General features: G+C 36.1%; 1 protein-coding gene across 1 annotated transcript; it reads right to left on the bottom strand.

The window, feature by feature from the left end:
• Positions 1 to 15,117: 15,117 nt before the first annotated feature.
• LOC113566113 (zinc finger CCHC domain-containing protein 13-like) lies at positions 15,118 to 15,439 on the bottom strand. Its single transcript, XM_026990226.1, has 2 exons — positions 15,242 to 15,439; positions 15,118 to 15,171 (listed from the first exon to the last, which is right to left on the bottom strand). Exons 1-2 carry the CDS (start codon positions 15,434 to 15,436, stop codon positions 15,142 to 15,144), a joined length of 225 nt encoding a protein of 74 aa, XP_026846027.1. The 5' UTR covers positions 15,437 to 15,439; the 3' UTR covers positions 15,118 to 15,141.
• Between the last annotated feature and the right edge of the window lie 2,350 nt (positions 15,440 to 17,789).

Below are 17,789 nucleotides of genomic sequence, written 5' to 3'. Positions count from 1 at the left end.
GATTGCCAGCTAATTTTACTCCGCATACTTTACACACTGATTTATTGTCAAATGAATTTTATGTAAAAAAAATGTATGTACTTTTTTATTACATTCACGTCCCATTTTGCAAATAAATTAGATCAATGTTCACAAGCGAAATTCACACAGCCAAGAGACGCAGAGAACCCAGGAAACTTCGCATACACACATACATGCGCAAAAGATTTTTTGAAACGTCGCGACGTTCACGAGCAAACGGTCCGAGAATGAGCAGAGTAAAAGGGAACGGAAAAAGGTGCACGTCGTCTAAGCGCAAGCCAAATTTGTATACGAAGAATTCAATCACTTGCTGTCAGACGTTTTTCTCAAAGCGTGAGCTTATTTCGCGACCGCACGAATCTGTCAACAGTTACATATTTGCACTAACCATATACTGTATGGTTAGTGATATTTGCGAGTTATGTGTATACATACATACAAATTAAACAACTGCGGTAGCGGATTGTGTTTTTAAAAAGTTTTTATTTTACTTCGAACTTCACTGATATAGATTTAAGTAGAGGGTCACAAAGGAATTCCGGGCCAAGGGATTGCGCGATCTTAATATTTAGCTAGACTTTGCGGTGTCGCTGCTGGATCAAGACTGATTTGAACTTTCTGATCTTTGCATCGTTGATCCCTTTCGGGAATCGTTTTTCTATAAACATTTCAATTGATTTCGCCATCCCGAGTATTAGATTTCGTCATCCAAAGAGAGAACTGTAAAAGGCCTAAAGTGCAGGATCTGCAGAAAGCCGGGAGTGAGATTGTTTATGAGAAGCCGGGTGTGGGCAAACATTGGTTTTCCATTTAGGCGAGTGTCAAAGAATGGGATTGCGGCGGGGGCGCTTGAGATTGTACATCTTAGAAATCAATTAGGCGGAGGCCCAAGATTGAAATTGTTTTCGTTTTGGAAAACCAAAGATTGTTTACAACTCGTATAAGAGCTCAATGGAATTGGGTACGTTAACTCCCCCCATTCTTAAATGTTTCGTCCCGATACATTTTGAAGTTCTGATAGAGCTCTAATTTCTTCTGACAGTATTTGAATGTTGCTTTCCACTATTTCTTCTGACGGTATTCTTATTGATTTAATAAGTACAAATTTGGTTAATTTATAGCAGAAGTAAAATAACATTAACAATATCAAAATGATTAAAAATAATGTTGTTAATGGTAAGGCCGTATTACCTAATGTTATAAGGGGATTTAAAATATTAACATTATCAAAAGAAAATTGCTTATCATTTGATTGTATATAATCAACTAATTCAAAATCGCTATATCTATGATGCGATATATATTTTAGAATTTTACCCTTATCATTTATGTGGCTTATATTATTTATTACAATTGTGTTGTTGAATATAAGGAGATACGATCCTAACAAAGTAGTATTGTCTACGATATTTTTGCCTGAAACTAATATGGCACCATCCTGAATGATGTCTATTTCTTTGTTTTTTTTCCCTTTTTTTAGTGCAGTTGGCTTTAAAGCCATTAAGTAAATTGGTGAAACAGGTACTCTTTAAATTTATTTGTGCGTAATTGTTAAAAGTTTCACTTTTAAAATTATTCATTAAATAGTATTTCTCCTTACATTCACAAACTTTTTCACTTATAACTAACATTCCATCATTTTGTGAGATGGCTCTTGCATGGTAAAACTTGCAAATATCTTTAATTTGAGGATATTTTATGTAAATGATTATTAAATCTGCATTTCGAATTATTTTAACCGTTGCAATGTCCAACAGATCAGACAGTTCAACATTATGTTTTTCATGCTTATAAATGTCCTCTATTTCGTTTTTATTTAAAATTTTTGTATTGAAAATGTTTACTTTTAAGAGGGTTATGGTATCAACTAAATTTAGTAGGTCAAAAGTTATTAATTTTAAACGATGCTTTCTCAGTATCGTTTCTTCATTGAAGATGACATTCTTTAATGAATTTGATAGCAATTCAATTTCTTTGAAAAATTTGGAATTTATTACAAATTGTTTATTATTATTTTCAGTTAATTCATTTACTTTATTTTGTATTTTCAAAAAGTCGTCATGATCAGGGCTGCCTGCTATCCATTTCCAAATGGTACCTAATTCATTTATTCCCCTTTCTTTCCGTTTTGGAACTAATTCTGAAATCATTAATTTTAATAGACTTAAGTCCATTGATATTTCCCACTCATCGTCTGAATTAATTGATTTGTTGACATATTTGGATTCTTTATCAATTATCTCTCTATAAAAACTCAAATTAGTAATATGGAAAAGTTCAGCGTATGTTTCATAAGTGTAAACGTCTCTGTCGTCTTTGAGCAATAGATAGTCACTATGCGTATAGTCAATTACTTCCGCAGTCGTCAATATAACAAAAGTCAGTATTAGTATATTCGCATACATTTTCTGGAAAAAATATTTAATATTTGATGTTATCTTTATGTATAATTCTGTTTCTATTGTTGATTATAATTTTATTCGGTCGATTTTCCTTAACTACCTGCTTTTTGTATCGGGATTGAAGTTTATTTCTTTCCCCGAATTTCTTTTCATAGACTACTTCTCCTATTTTATAATCTTTTTCTCTTCTATCTTTGTTATGTATCTTAAGCATTTTGGTCTGAGCTTCCTTAAGTAATATTGGATTATGTTTGTGTTCTATTTTGTTATACAATATGTCATATGGCATTTGATTGGTCGTTGAATGTATCGTCAGGTTATATTTCAGTGCCGCCCTTATTATTATTTCTGAATAATCTGTTAGATTTAGTTCATCCTTGATGCACCGCGCTATTTCTGTTAGTGTGGAATGTACCCTTTCTACCTGACCATTTGAGGTGCTGTGTCTGGGATCAGCATAATAAATAGTTAAGTTACTTCTTTGTATGAATGATCTAAATTGTGCTGAAGTAAAGCTTGGTTCGTTGTCAGTCATTAATGATGTTGCTAACGGAAAGTGTTGTAAAATTTCCATTACCTTATTTTCAATGTTTAATTTACTTTGAATTTCCTTGACCACCAAGTATTTGGAATAAGAATCTATACAAGTTATGAATGTTAGGTTTTGGGCATAGTATATGTCTAAGTGTAATTGATCTCCTTCTTTTGCTGGAATGGGAGCTTCCCCAATTGGAATTTTTACAGGGTGTCTCCGATATTTGTTTTTGTTACAGATCTCACAATTTTTTATATATTCTTTTAATTTTTTGTGCAGGTTTGGCCAATAATACAGCTTAGTTATTTGTTTGTAATTTTCGTCTAGTCCTCTATGGGCTCTGCAATGTGTTTCTTCTATAATTATAGCTTTATCTTCTGAATTTACTACATCTTGGAGGAACTTTCTTGTGAAGAGAAATTTATTTATGAAGTTTTCCTTTAGCTTATTTTGGATAAGGTATAAATCTTCTAAAGTGCAGTGTATTCCTGTGGTTAAGTGAGGCTGAATAAATTCTTTTAAAATGATTAGCAGATTGTCAACCGTATCAAATTCAATAATATGTCGGGTATTTTCATAAACTCTTACTAACTCATGAACTGTGAATCTCCCTTGCGCTAATAGTAGCTGCTGTTTAAATTGGTTTAGAGGCTTGCTAGTCTCTTGAATGACGTTTTCGAAACTACTCTCTGCTGAATGCTGAGTATTTATGTCTGATTCTGATTCTGTCTGGTCGACATCACTATCTGTCATATGATTTATTTTAATCCGAGATAACGCGTCCGCTACTACGTTAGTTGAGCCTGGCTTATAAATGATTTTTGGTGTGAAACTTTCTATGAAGTAATACCAACGTTTCATTTCAACATTTGGATTTTTTTGCGACATTGCAAAGGACAAAGGTTGGTGATCTGTATGTATTTCAATTCCACTCACTCCGTATAAATAATTTCGCAAATTTTTTAATGCCCATACAATAGCTAATAATTCTTTTTTATTAGTAGCATATAATTGCTCGGTTTTACTTAAAGTTTTAGAAATAAATGTTATGGGATTCCCATCTTGCGACAAAACTGCACCTATTGCTATGTCCGATGCATCTGTGGTTAATGTGAATTTTTTATTGTAATCTGGTTGTACTAATTCAATATGTGCTATTAAACTGTCCTTTAAATTATTAAATGCTCCAATTGCTGGTTCATCCAGCTGTATTAATGCTTTCTTGGATGCCCTTCGTGAAACTTTCCCATTTACTCCGCTCAGATATTTTGTTAAAGGTTTGGCAATTGTGGCATAATTTCGGACAAATTTTCTGTAATACCCTGTTAGTCCTAAGAAGCTACGTAGCTCTCTGATATTTTTAGGAATTGGATAGTTTTGTATTGTGGAGATTTTGTCTGGATCTGTTTTAATGATATTTTGGGAAACAATGTATCCCAGAAATTTGGTTTCCAATTGAAAGAATTTAGACTTTTCAAGTGAAATTTTCATGTTAGCGTTTTGCAATATCTGAATTATATGAATTAGATCTTTATAATGTTGTTCTATAGTTTTTGAAAATATTATTATATCGTCCATATAAACGTGACAAGTTTTCCCAACTTGTTCTCTAAGTATATCGTCCATTGCCCTTTGGAAAATTCTGGGAGCGTTCGTCAATCCCATAGGCATTCTTAGAAATTCATATTTGCCGTTATTTATGGAAAAAGATGTTTTTTCAATATCTGATTCCCTCATTAAAATCTGATAGAAACCTGACTCTAAGTCAATGGCCGAGAAATATTTCGCTTTACCTAAATTGGCAAGGATTACTGAAGGATCTTGCATAGGGTATCTATCCGGTATAGTGTTTTCATTAAGTTTCTTAAAGTCTATTACTAATCTATGCTTAGGAGTTCCGTCCTCATTTACTCCCTTCTTTGGTACTACTATTACCGGTGAATTATATGGGCTTTTACTAGGTCTGATTATACCTTCATCTAACATTTTACTTATTTCGTTATTAACGAAATCGTTAACCGAATAAGCGTATGGATACTGCTTGCCATATACCGGTCTATCGTGTTCAGTGTTAATCTCTCCTTTTATATCCGTTCTGAACGGTAACTGTAAATTTATATTGGCATGGTCTTCTTCGATGATAGATACCATTTTCTCTCTGAGATTTTCTAAATTGTCCTCTTTGTAGGTTATTGTGTTATACAATTTCATTTTTTTCAATTCAGAATTTGCATAATTTTGAATGTCGGATATTTCTACGACGGCGCGTTCAGGATTTTTGCATCCCAAACTTTTAAATTGTTTATTGTCGGATAATTCAACGACGGCGTGTTCAGGATTCTTTAATCCCAAACTATTCGAACTTTTAGTGTCGGATAATTCAACGACGGCGTGCTCAGGATATTTTAATCCCAAACTATTAAAACTTTGGATGTCGGATAATTCAACGACGGCGGGCTCAGGATATTTGAATCCCAAACTATTGACGGATAATTCTTCGTCGGCGTGCTCAGGATTTTTTGATCCCAAGCTATATAAACTTCCTTCTACCTTTACTGAATCGCTTTTCATTTCTTTTTCTTCTTCAAAATATTTTTTTATTATATATTCCTTCAACGGAAGGATGGTTTTTCCTTCTATAAAGGTTAATTTGTTTAAAGAAAGGACCTCGTCATATATTAGTTTCTCCTCATTGTCTTTATAACTTAAAGTCCCCTTTCCTGTATCAATAACCGCTCCGATTTTCTTTAATAGGTTAAATCCTATTAGTAAATCTGCCTCCATTCCATCTATTTCATAAAACACTTGCTTTGTGTTGAAAATTGTTATATTATGGAAATATTTAATTATTGAAAACCCATTCACTGTAGCAACTTTCTTATAGATTGGTAATTCATTTTTATTGTCGTAAATTCCTTTTTTTATATAACAGGAAGTTGCTCCCGTATCTATCAAAACTTTTAATTCTCTGTTTATTTTTTTGTCTACTCTTTTTAGGTAGGGCAGACCTACTTCGGGGGCTGATCTAAAAAATGATCCTCCTCAATGTTATTTATCCTCATTGCTTTATTAGCCGGTTGTTCCGACATTTCGTTTAGTTTTCGTTTCTGCGCTGGATTGTCGTTAGACTGATTATTCGGGACTACGTTTGCCCTAAAATGCTGGGCTTGGCTATAATTGTTATTATTTCTCCTAAAATAACCGTTAGTATTCTCCCGATAATTTCTATTGTTATTATTTCCCCTGAATTGATTGCTGTTCTGTCGGTTCCGGATTTGTATAGATTCGTCTACCTCCATTGGTTCTGGGGCCTGATTTTGTTGTCTATTACCCAAGAAATAGGGTTGTCCCCAAGACATGTTATTCCTCTGCAAATCCCTTTTTTGGTCGAATGGTGAACTGTTAGTCCTAGGTTGTCGTTGGTTGAATCTTAAGGTATTAAAATTATTATTCCCTGAATTTCTGGGACCGCTGAATTGGTAGGCAAATTGGGCCCGAATGTTATTAGATTGCAATTCCTGTACCTTTGCTAAGGCATTCGGTAAATCTGGGGGATTCAATGAAAATAGGATTTCAGCAATGCCGCCGTTTAGGCCAGTGACAAAAATGCGTAAGGCATTGTCTCTAATTTTTTTATTTGATTCCTTGGTGATCTCACTGTCCTTTCCGTGAGTCATTATTGTCTTATTTATTAACAAGGTCATTTTCTTGTTAACCTCGTTATAGAAATCTATAATTGAAAGGTTCCCTTGTCGGAGAACGCTTAATTCCTGTTCTATTATGTAAATAGGTCTCTTGTCACTGTAAACAAAGTCAAGCCGTGAAAGTATGGCATCAAAATTTAGAACTGTCCCGTGGTTGGTCAGTGCGTCATGTGCTGGTCCTGTTATTTTGTTTCTCAAAATTGTTAATGCAATATAATATTGCTTACTTCCTTTCTTATATAACTTCACTGCAGTTTCTGCAGCTTCCCTCCATCCTACATATTGGTTTAATCCACCATTAAAAATTGGTAGGGATTCTATTACCTTCAATGTGGTGTCGTCTCTTATTGTCTCGTCTATTGTTTCTGCCTGATAATCCGATACCTGATCGGATTTAGTTTCTATTTGTTGTTTTAAATTTACAATTTGCTCTTGTACTTGTGAAATTTGAAGTGCTATCAATTGTTTGACCAGATCTGCTGTGAGATCGGTCCTTGCTTGAGAGTTAATCATTTTTAGTTTTTCAAAATCTAAAGTTAGCTGATCCACTTTTAATTTTTCTTATATGTTAGTTTTTATAATCTTATATATCCTAATTGAACTTATATATTTATTAATACAACTCTTGCTCACGAAATATCCGGTAGGGGTCGTCCTTCTTAGTTTGGCAGATCTTCGAACGGGTCTTCCTTCTTAAATTTCTTTGCTCAGCTGGGTCTTCTGGGGGTCTTCCTTCTTTGGCTTCGCTGATCGTTTCACTTTCTTTGTATTTTGGTTTTGTCGGTTTTGTTGGTTTTGTTTTTTTAAAAACTTTGGGTTTCTTTGGTTTTTTTTGTATTTACGAATTGCCTTGATTAGCTTTTTGTTTTATTTGTATTTTGCGTTGTATTTGTATTTGTATTTGTATTTGTATTTGTATTTGTATTTGTATTTGTTTTTGCACACCCTAAGCTCCGGTTTGTTTCCTTTTTATCTCACTTTTTTTTATCTATATCACACAGTCACTCCGCGTTTTTAATTTTGAAGGATTTATTCCATTAATTAATTGTCCTTCGGGTTTCGGCACGACGCAACACTTTTATCATTCGGTGCTTTTTAGACAACGTCGCCCCACGTTGGGCGCCAATTAAACAACTGCGGTAGCGGATTGTGTTTTTAAAAAGTTTTTATTTTACTTCGAACTTCACTGATATAGATTTAAGTAGAGGGTCACAAAGGAATTCCGGGCCAAGGGATTGCGCGATCTTAATATTTAGCTAGACTTTGCGGTGTCGCTGCTGGATCAAGACTGATTTGAACTTTCTGATCTTTGCATCGTTGATCCCTTTCGGGAATCGTTTTTCTATAAACATTTCAATTGATTTCGCCATCCCGAGTATTAGATTTCGTCATCCAAAGAGAGAACTGTAAAAGGCCTAAAGTGCAGGATCTGCAGAAAGCCGGGAGTGAGATTGTTTATGAGAAGCCGGGTGTGGGCAAACATTGGTTTTCCATTTAGGCGAGTGTCAAAGAATGGGATTGCGGCGGGGGCGCTTGAGATTGTACATCTTAGAAATCAATTAGGCGGAGGCCCAAGATTGAAATTGTTTTCGTTTTGGAAAACCAAAGATTGTTTACAACTCGTATAAGAGCTCAATGGAATTGGGTACGTTAACTTACATACATATATGTAGAGTTGCGGTCGTAGCAGCAACTCACAACGTTCCCCCTCGTTTTTTATAGATTTGGTACTTTAAAATTGTTTAATAATTTTTGTTTTTCTGAATTTTGCCATTCTGAAAAGTTGATAAGCAGCTATAAATCGGATCCATTTTGTAGCATTAGCCATTTACCATCTGTAAAAAATTAAGCTTTCAAAATAAATCTTTTTTTGTAGTACATTTTTTCAATATTTGGACTTTGAAAACTCGTGTATTATTCGTAATGAATTCATTAAAAAATAATACAAATGAGCATAAGATTCCTTTTCCCTCAATGTTCCTACAATCAAATTCGAGACATTGTGTGTGTTTGCTTGTTGCTTATCCGTTGTTTCGTCCACTGCTATCCAAACGATTTCGTTTTTGATACCATCGCGAATTTTTCGGATTGATTTTTGATATGATTTTTCCAAGTAGCTCTTTCTGAGATTACTTTCATCAGGAATTTGTTGCCCTGAGTATTTGTTTAGAATAATGAAAACTAGCATTGCACTGTGGTTCCGCTTGTATGAAAGCGGAATACTTCCAAATACTTACCAAAAATACTTCTAATAGCAGTAGAGAGCTGAAAGTTTTACCAAGCCTCTGAAATAGTATTTTTACTGGCAAAAAACTGCCAACCAATTAACCTCAATTAATAAAATGTAACAAATAAATAAACAATAACAATTTATGAGCAATTTAAATGCTGAAAAATATTTACAAGGGTTGTAGTTTCAAAATAATACAAAATTCTACAACGGCTCCTCAAGCAAACTATAAACTTAATCAAATAACTTTGAATTGTCTTTTTTTGGAATCCTTCTCTGCCTAGTAATACATATATGGGTCGGACCGTAAATATAGGTAATTTAGTATATCCATATTTGTTAATATTCGTGAAATGTTGCGGGTATGATTCAGTCTACTTTTCTTCATTTCTTTATTTTTCGCCTCTGCAGCTTCCTCCGAAAGTTCTCCAATTTTTACGATTGCGTGCTCTATAACAGCAGATCCATGAATGAGCACCTTATGGACTGTTGCCGGCAAAGAGTACCAGGGATACTCCTTGATACACACTTTGGCGGTATCTAGCGCATATTCATTGAATTTTTCCACACTGATTTTAAGTCCCGATGCTAAAGCTTGAAGTAACGTGGCACAATGATGGATCAGATTTTTATTAAGACCTGTCATTTCTGAAGCCAACCGTGGATTTGAAAAAAATGTTCTTGCTTCATTGCCATCGTTGGAGGTTCCTTTACCTCCATCTATAGGCTGGTATACTATTAAGCCCATTTTATCCCGAAAATCCTTTTGCATTTTTATTGGGGTCCTCTAGCCTGCCACATTTTAATGTCCGACTTATACGAAAGGTGTAAGAAGTATTCGAAGAATCTTATCTTTGCATGAAGTGGAGATAAGCCAAATTCGAAATATTTTTTTTTTAAAACCACTTTCTAAACATTCATTTAAATTGTTCATCTCCGTTGGCTTTGCATCACATACATATGTATACATACTGCTATTGTACAGCAGTTATAACGTCTCGTACTTTTTCAGTGTTTGTGCCCTTTTTTGAGCACGATAAATTAAAAATATGTAGGTGTGCGAATACGCACTGACATACAAATTTACAAATTTATTTCATGCATTATCCTAACGCTACAAGTTTACACTTATGTTTAATGCGCTAGTCACTAATCTAATGGATACATTTAACATTTTTGAAAAGCTTACACTTATAATTGTTTTTACAAAATTTTGATTACTTTTTAAATTTTAATTATTTATTCTACTATTTTATTTGTTTTTCTATTATTTTTTTTATTTTTTTTTAATGAATTTGTTAATTTAATTTTATTGATTACCTAAATGTTTTTTGACTTTAAAGTAAAATTGAGTTGCGCTCCTAATGGTTTTAGTGCTATGGGGAAGATTGTTCCATAAGCGAATAGCATTAATGAAGAACTGCCTCTTCGAGCAAAGCGTTTGAATTCGAGGACAAATGTAATTGTTAGTTCTTTGTGATGTAGCGGGGTTAAGTTTGCGGTAAAGGTAAATCGGTTCTTGGGTGGTTACAATTTTATGAAAGTATACTAAGGTTCTAAAATCTATCCATGGGGTCAAGTTGAGGTCAAGTATTTTACGAGTCAGGTGGGAAACATGGTCAAAACGACTTAAATTAAAAGCATAACGGACAATTGAATTAAAGCATACTACTAATGTGTGCAAGTCACGAGCGTCACAATGACCAAAAATCTCTACACCATAAAAGAGAGTACATACATACACACTTAATCATAATAATAGGTACACACATCTACGTAAACTTTAACATAACAGAAAACGGTTTTATGCAATATATTAAACTTAAAATTAGTTCTCAATTATTCCTTAGGTATTTGTTTTCAATCAAATAAACTTGATTATATTATAACATAATGTTATAAAAGAAAATATATCCATTTGTACTTCAAAGTCAGGCTGCTCAAAATAATATGTACACTTCAAGTATTGTTATGAAAAAAGTTTGTTAACTGATTATTATTATTTTTTTGTTGCCTAAATGGGATTTTATAGTAATAGTGTATGTTGCCTAATCAAATTAAAAGTTAAAAACAACAAATTTTAATAAAATATTAAATATTAAGAGCTTTTTTATACAAATTGTACACCACAATTAAAGACGAATACAAACACACTGTACACAAAACAAACACGGTGGCTCTGCTGGGCAAATTCGACCTTGAAAAAATAAGATGTGTTAGACTATTCAACATTTCACGCACATGTGCAAGTTTCTGCAGTTGACTTGAGCACTTTTATTAAGTTAAGACTTAGATTAATACAATGAATATAAAATCTATGGGCGTATCGGGGGGAACACAACTAAAACTTTAAGTAAACATAAAAATCATGCACAAAAAAGGAACAAAAACAAAGGTTACATATGTAGGCCGTCTAACCCGGGAATTGAAGTGACCAATATCGGTGCGTGGGTGAACTGTCTAGGTATAAAAACACAAGCCCGGCGATTTGATGTAACTCTTTTTTATTAGCTGCGCGTCTGTCTCTCACAATCGCCATTTACAAAGTGAACTTACTCTATTATCGATGTTTCTTATCCGATATCTGACTATTGGTATTTCCCGCCGAGTGTATCGATGGTTCGGTAAATACCAATGCGCGCTGTATGCTATTTTAAATACTAGTTGAATGTCTCATTAATTATTACCTTGCTACAATTCGGCCATCCTGACCGGAGTGCTCCTGAACTCCTTACATTTAAGTTAGTTTCTAGATAGGTTTATTTATTACAGTTGGGTGTGGTTTACTCTTAACATTCTAAGTTTACGTATTACAATCATTTTCTTCATTTTGATTCCCTGTGACATTTGCATTATTACCATTTTCAATCCACGGCTTCATATTTGCAACCGCCCAAACTCCTTTATACGGGATCCTTGATTGTTGAAACCCCTCTACATCTTCTAGCAAATACCTATCATTTTTTAACACCTTTGATATCTTATAAGGTCCTTTGAACTTCGGGATAAGCTTTTTAGACACCCCTATATGAGTGTCGAAATTTCTCACCATAACTAGATCATTATCTACGTACACGTGTGGCTCCCTTCGCTTTGAATCTGCTGCTTGTTTGTTATAAGACTGTATTTTTTCCTGATGAGTGCCTGCTACTGCTCTAATCTTTTCTAGATCCCTTGTTGCCCGTTGTTCGGTTAGTTCGTCTAGATGACCTTTTAGTAAATCAGAAACCTTTCCTTTTTGTACGACCCCAAACAACATTCTACTCGGGTGTTCATTAATTGTTCTTTGAATTGTGTTGTTCATCGCGTGTTCTACTGTTTCTACTACCATATCCCAATGTAATCCTTTTTCCGGGTCAACAAGCTTTGCAATCATGGGTCCCAAACTTCTGTTCACCCTTTCTACCTGCCCGTTGGCCTGTGGCGACCCTGTTGCTATCTTTACGTGTTTAACATTGCTCTGTTCTAAGAATTCTTCAAACTCTTTTGACGTGAAACAGCTTCCTCTGTCTGACACAATACATCTGGGTCTACTGTAAGCTCGGAAATAATCTTTCATTGCAATTACTGCTTCCATTGTGCTAGTGGTTTTGGTCGTATAAAGTCTTACGAATTTGGTGAACGCGTCTATTACTACTAAAACATGTTTGTTGGCCCTGCCTTTGTCGACTGGCCCGAAATGGTCGATATGTACTACCTCGAATGGTCCTGACCCTTTTGGTATGTTGTGTAAAAACCCTTCCTCTTTTCCGTGTTTTGCTGAGTACGCTATGCATTTTAGACAGTTTTCAATGTGTCGCTTGGCTTTATACCTTACGTTTGAGATCCAGTAGCTTTTCGATATAGCGTCGGTCATCTTGTCTATACAGACGTGCCCTAGTTCATCGTGGTACTTATAGAGTACGTGGCCTTCCATTTCCTCGGGTACGCAGAATAGGATAGTATTGTTCTCTTTTTTCCTGTATATTATTCCGTTTCTCATCTCATAATGTTTGTGTTCTGATTTCTGTAACGTTTCTCTCAGCTCCATCAGTTTGTTATCTCTGTTTTGGCATATAATTAAATTCTCTTCAAAGGTGTTTGTGTCTACCGTGAGTATCTGAATGGCTCTGCTTAGCGCATCTACGTGTTGCATTCTGCTTCCTGACCTGTGCTCTAACTTGTAGTCATAATTTTGTAACTCTAACGCCCAGCGGGCAATGCGTGGATTGAGTTCTTTTTAGTTTAGAGTCATAGTTAGCGCGTTGCAGTCTGTCACTATTTTGAAGGGTATGCCTTGCACGTATACTCTAAACCGTTGTAGTGCATAAATTATCGCTAGTGTCTCCAGTTCAAAGCTGTGGTATTTTGCTTCGGTAATTGTTGTCCGCTTGGAGAAATAGAACACCGGGTGCATTCTGCAATCACCCTTCTTCTGCATTAGAATTGACCCGAAACCTAACGAACTTGCATCGCAATGTAATTCTGTCGGATCTCTGGGATTGTAAAGTGCCAAGATCGGTGCTTCCAACAAATTACTTTTGAGTTGTTCGAAACATTCTAGTTCTATGATACCGAATTCAAACTTCCTGTCTTTTTTGACCAAATCATAAAGGGGCTTAGCTTTCGTAGAAAAATCTTTTACAAACCGTCTAAAGTAAGAACATAACCCTAAGAAACTCTGCACTTCGTTCGTTTTCGTGGGGACTGGGAGCCCTTTTACTGCCTGTAATCCCTTCGTATCTGGTTTAATTCCGTTACCCGATATGGAATAGCCCAGGTACTTAACCTCTGACTGTAAGAATTCGCATTTATCAATCCTTAATTCAAGTTTATTCTCTACCAATCGTCTCATCACTTCTTGTAAAATTTCCATGAGACTATCACTATCTTTTGTTGCTACCATAATATCGTCCATGTATATTATAACTTTGTCTTCCTTTACCATGTCTGCAAAAATTTTGTTTGTGAATCTTTGAAACACCGCCGATGCATTTCGTAACCCGAACGGCATCCTCAACCATTCGTATTGTCCCATGGGGGTCGTGAACGATGTGTATTTAACTGAATCTTTATGCATAAATACGTGGAAGTATCCATTCTTCAGGTCTAACTTGGTGAAAAGTCTTTTCCCTGACAGTTAATCTAGTAGGTCGTCTATAAGAGGTGTTGGGTAATTGTCCTTTATCATTCCTTTATTAAGTGTGCGATAATCGACGCACAGTCTCAACTCTCCCGAATTCTTTTTTACCAGTACTATAGGCGAAACGTATTCTGACTCACTGGTTCTGATGTAACCTTTTTCTGTGTAATCGTCTATCATTTTCTGTACTTGGGCTTTTTCGCTATACGACAGTCTTCTAGGTGGGCAATGAAACGGTTTTTCGTGTTCGAAATTCAACTTCATTTCCCACTTGGTTTGTGGTAAGTTTGGTTTTTCTGCGTTTACATACGCTGTCCTAAACATGTATTTAAGTCGTCCTGCGAGTTCTTGGCTACAATCTGTCCCTACTTTCAACTCCCAATCGTTTTCTTTGTCTGGATACTGGCTTGGTAGTTCGTTGAAATTGGCTTTTACGCTCTCGCAGGTATCGCTGTCTTCCAGACACTCAACCATTGCAGAACACTCATTTTCTACCTTGCCTTCACTTTCTACTTCATGCTCGTTCTCTTTACCACCCTCATCTTTTACTTCACACTCATATTCTCCTAAACGCTCATTCTCTATTCCACACTCATTTTTTTCTAAACACTCATTTTTTATGTCACACTCACTTTCTTCTAAACGCTCATTTTCTCCTAAACACTCATTTTTTTCTAAACACTCATTTTCTTCTAAACACTCATTTTCTCCTAAACACTCATTTTTTATTTCACACTCGTTTTTTGTCTCACTCTCCTTCTCCTTGCAAATGTCACTTACAATTTTAAATTTGCATAAATTCATAAAATCCCTACCTAACACAGCCTCATAGCCCATCGACTCGTCTGCCACTACTAGTAATTCAAAGTTGATTCGATTTTTGTTAATAATTACAAAACTGGGTATTTTACCAAAGATGTTAAGTTTGCTATTGTTTAGTCCAACATAAGCGTAATCCGCATTTTTATTCAAAATAAATCCAATTTCTCTGTTTTTCTTGTCTTTGTTAAACTTATATAAACTTAAATCATCTTCTTTGATTTCATTCGAACTTAATCGTGAGCGCTCTTCCGCTTTATTTAGATTATTTTCCGACTGGTGCTCTAGACATGATAACTTTATAAAACTTATTGGGCTACCTGAGTCGATGAGGCAATCTAAGGACAAGCATTTGTTATTGTAATTGCTAATGGATATATTAAATTTGTATATGTAATCGTTATGTACCTTGTACTTCTTTTCGTCACAGTGTGACACCTGGTGACTCATGCTGCCGCATCCGTAGCACGCTCCTCTTTCGCGCTTGGGCTTGCGGCACTCCCCTGCCACGTGGCCCAAAGAGTTGCAGTTGTAGCAGCGAATGGGTGTTGGCGAGGCTCCAGTGTTTGCCCCTTCAGTTGAACCGTACTTCTTTGGCAGCATGATCTTCTCGAACGCCTTGAGTAGTTGATGTGGAGCACCAAAGCACTGCATGTGGGCTTGCCTACGCAGGCCTACATCTGGGATACCTTCGATGACTCCGTCAATAAACTCCTCATCGTCAATGACTATGCGGGATGCCAGCGACACTTTGGCGTTGAAGTACATCGAGAACTCCTCGTCACGTGCCCATGAACGGGACTCGAACTTGCGACGGAGCAACAGTTTGCTTTCCTTGGGATGGAAAGTGTCTTCCATGACTTTCAACAACTGATCGATTGGCAACGACATGTGCTCCGGACTCGAATGCAGCCACACCAATGCTTTGTCCTTAAGCTTCGACATTAGCAGCATTAGTAGCTTCTCATCCTTCAGTTTGTTCACTTTTGCGATGGCCTTAAACTGCGCGATCCAAGTTGTGACGTCATCGTTGTTTCCAGAAATGTTGCCATGATATGTTGGCAACATGTCTTTGGCGGCATTTAGCAACATGACGCCAGCGTCATTGTTGGCGGCTGGTGTTGTGTTCTCTCCTCTCCCTTCCTTCTCCCTCTCGCACTGCAGCTTCAGCAGCTCGATTTGCAATTTTAACATTTCAACCTCTGCTCGATATTCGCCGTGGTTGTTGTTGTGCCCAGGCGCTTGCGGTGCTTTTTCGTTCTTCTCTTTGCGTTCGCTCTTCGTCGAGTCTTGCTCTGCGGCTGCCTCATCTTCCCTCTCGTTTTCGCATGTTTCGGCTGCCGGTGGTCCCTGTCCCCGCAGCTCTACTGGTATTTCGTTAAGTCTCGCTGCCATGGCAGCTTTGCTTCCACCTTTTGGTAGATTGAGGGACTCCAGCCATCCGCGCAGCTGGGCGGCCGAGAACTCCTCCGTGCCGACCAAGTCCGACATGTTTTTTCAGCGATGGCGTCTTCGACGGACGAGAAAAGAAAAATTTTTGGTATTTTTCACTGGCGGCGGTTGATCCTATCCCACTTCTGAAATTGTAGGCCGTCTAACCCGGGAATTGTAGTGACCAATATCGGTGCGTGGGTGAACTGTCTAGGTATAAAAACACAAGCCCGGCGATTTGATATAACTCTTTTTTATTAGCTGCGCGTCTGTCTCTCACAATCGCCATTTACAAAGTGAACTTACTCTATTATCGATGTTTCTTATCCGATATCTCACTATTGGTATTTCCCGCCGAGTGTATCGATGGTTCGGTAAATACCAATGCGCGCTGTATGCTATTTTAAATACTAGTTGAATGCCTCATTAATTATTACCTTGCTACACATAAAACACTAATTTTAAAAGGTCTAACACACAAATTTGTTTTTCAACTTTTATTATCAATAAACACCATAATTCAGAAGTGGGATCATTAGAGTTTGTTATATGTAGAGCGGAAAGGTTGCAATAGGATGTGTTCCCAAAGGTGTATGTGACAAAGCAGATTGCATATTACGGATGTCATCCTTTTCTACGTGGCAGACGGATTCAAAGTTGAGCGATCAGGAATCTTAGTGAACCTAAGAAAAAGAGCTACGAGAAATTGCATCAGGAATCTGTGTGAGCCTGTCGATATACATACAAAGAGCTTGTGTGTATATGTAACGTCATTGTGAAATACCAACATATCCCTGCAGTACGGGTTATCGATGACCCAGCTGACACGTCGATGACCGCCTCACTACCCCCGATGACATAGTCGATGACCGGCCATACGCTGAGCTGTTTACTTTAACATGGAGATGTCCTGAGCATAATCGATGACATTGTCATCGAGCGTTGCGAAAAATCATGCACTTAATAAGCGATGATTTTAGCCGAAAAATCATGCACTTAATAAGTGATGATTTTTCACGAAAAATCATGCATTTAATATAAAAAGTAATACATTCAATTGTTTATTTTTCCAATTATTTTTATTTATTATTATTCATTATTGTCTACGGATGCTTTGTATTTTTTATTCCTTTGCGCCCTTTTGAAAGTAACTATTCTTAATATTATGAATAGTCTTCCTTATTACTTTATCTGCTGGCTCCTAGGGTATTTTCATGTTCACCGCCGCTGAAATAATATAGATATATTAATTAATTAATTATAATGAATTTTTAAGGTTTTTTTTAAACCTACATTCCAGGACATAGTAAAATTCTTTAACATTTTTTAAAGAACTCTTCCCCGACGTACCGTCCACATTGCCATCGATGAGCTCGTCCCCAATAAGCTCCTTATTTTGTTGATCTAATAAAAGAAAATAATGAAAAAATAACAACTAGCTGTCATAGAAGGATAGGCTACCACTCACATAAACAATCGGTAAGCTCTGGAGTTATAATAGAGTTGAAATGCTCCAACTCCATCG

This window comes from Drosophila persimilis, unplaced genomic scaffold (genome assembly GCF_003286085.1).
Source record: "Drosophila persimilis strain 14011-0111.01,24,50 unplaced genomic scaffold, DperRS2 tig00000520-arrow-pilon, whole genome shotgun sequence".
Lineage (NCBI taxonomy): Eukaryota > Metazoa > Arthropoda > Insecta > Diptera > Drosophilidae > Drosophila > Drosophila persimilis.
Note: the sequence above shows the minus strand (reverse complement) of the source record. Positions and strands in the feature narration are given on the sequence as shown.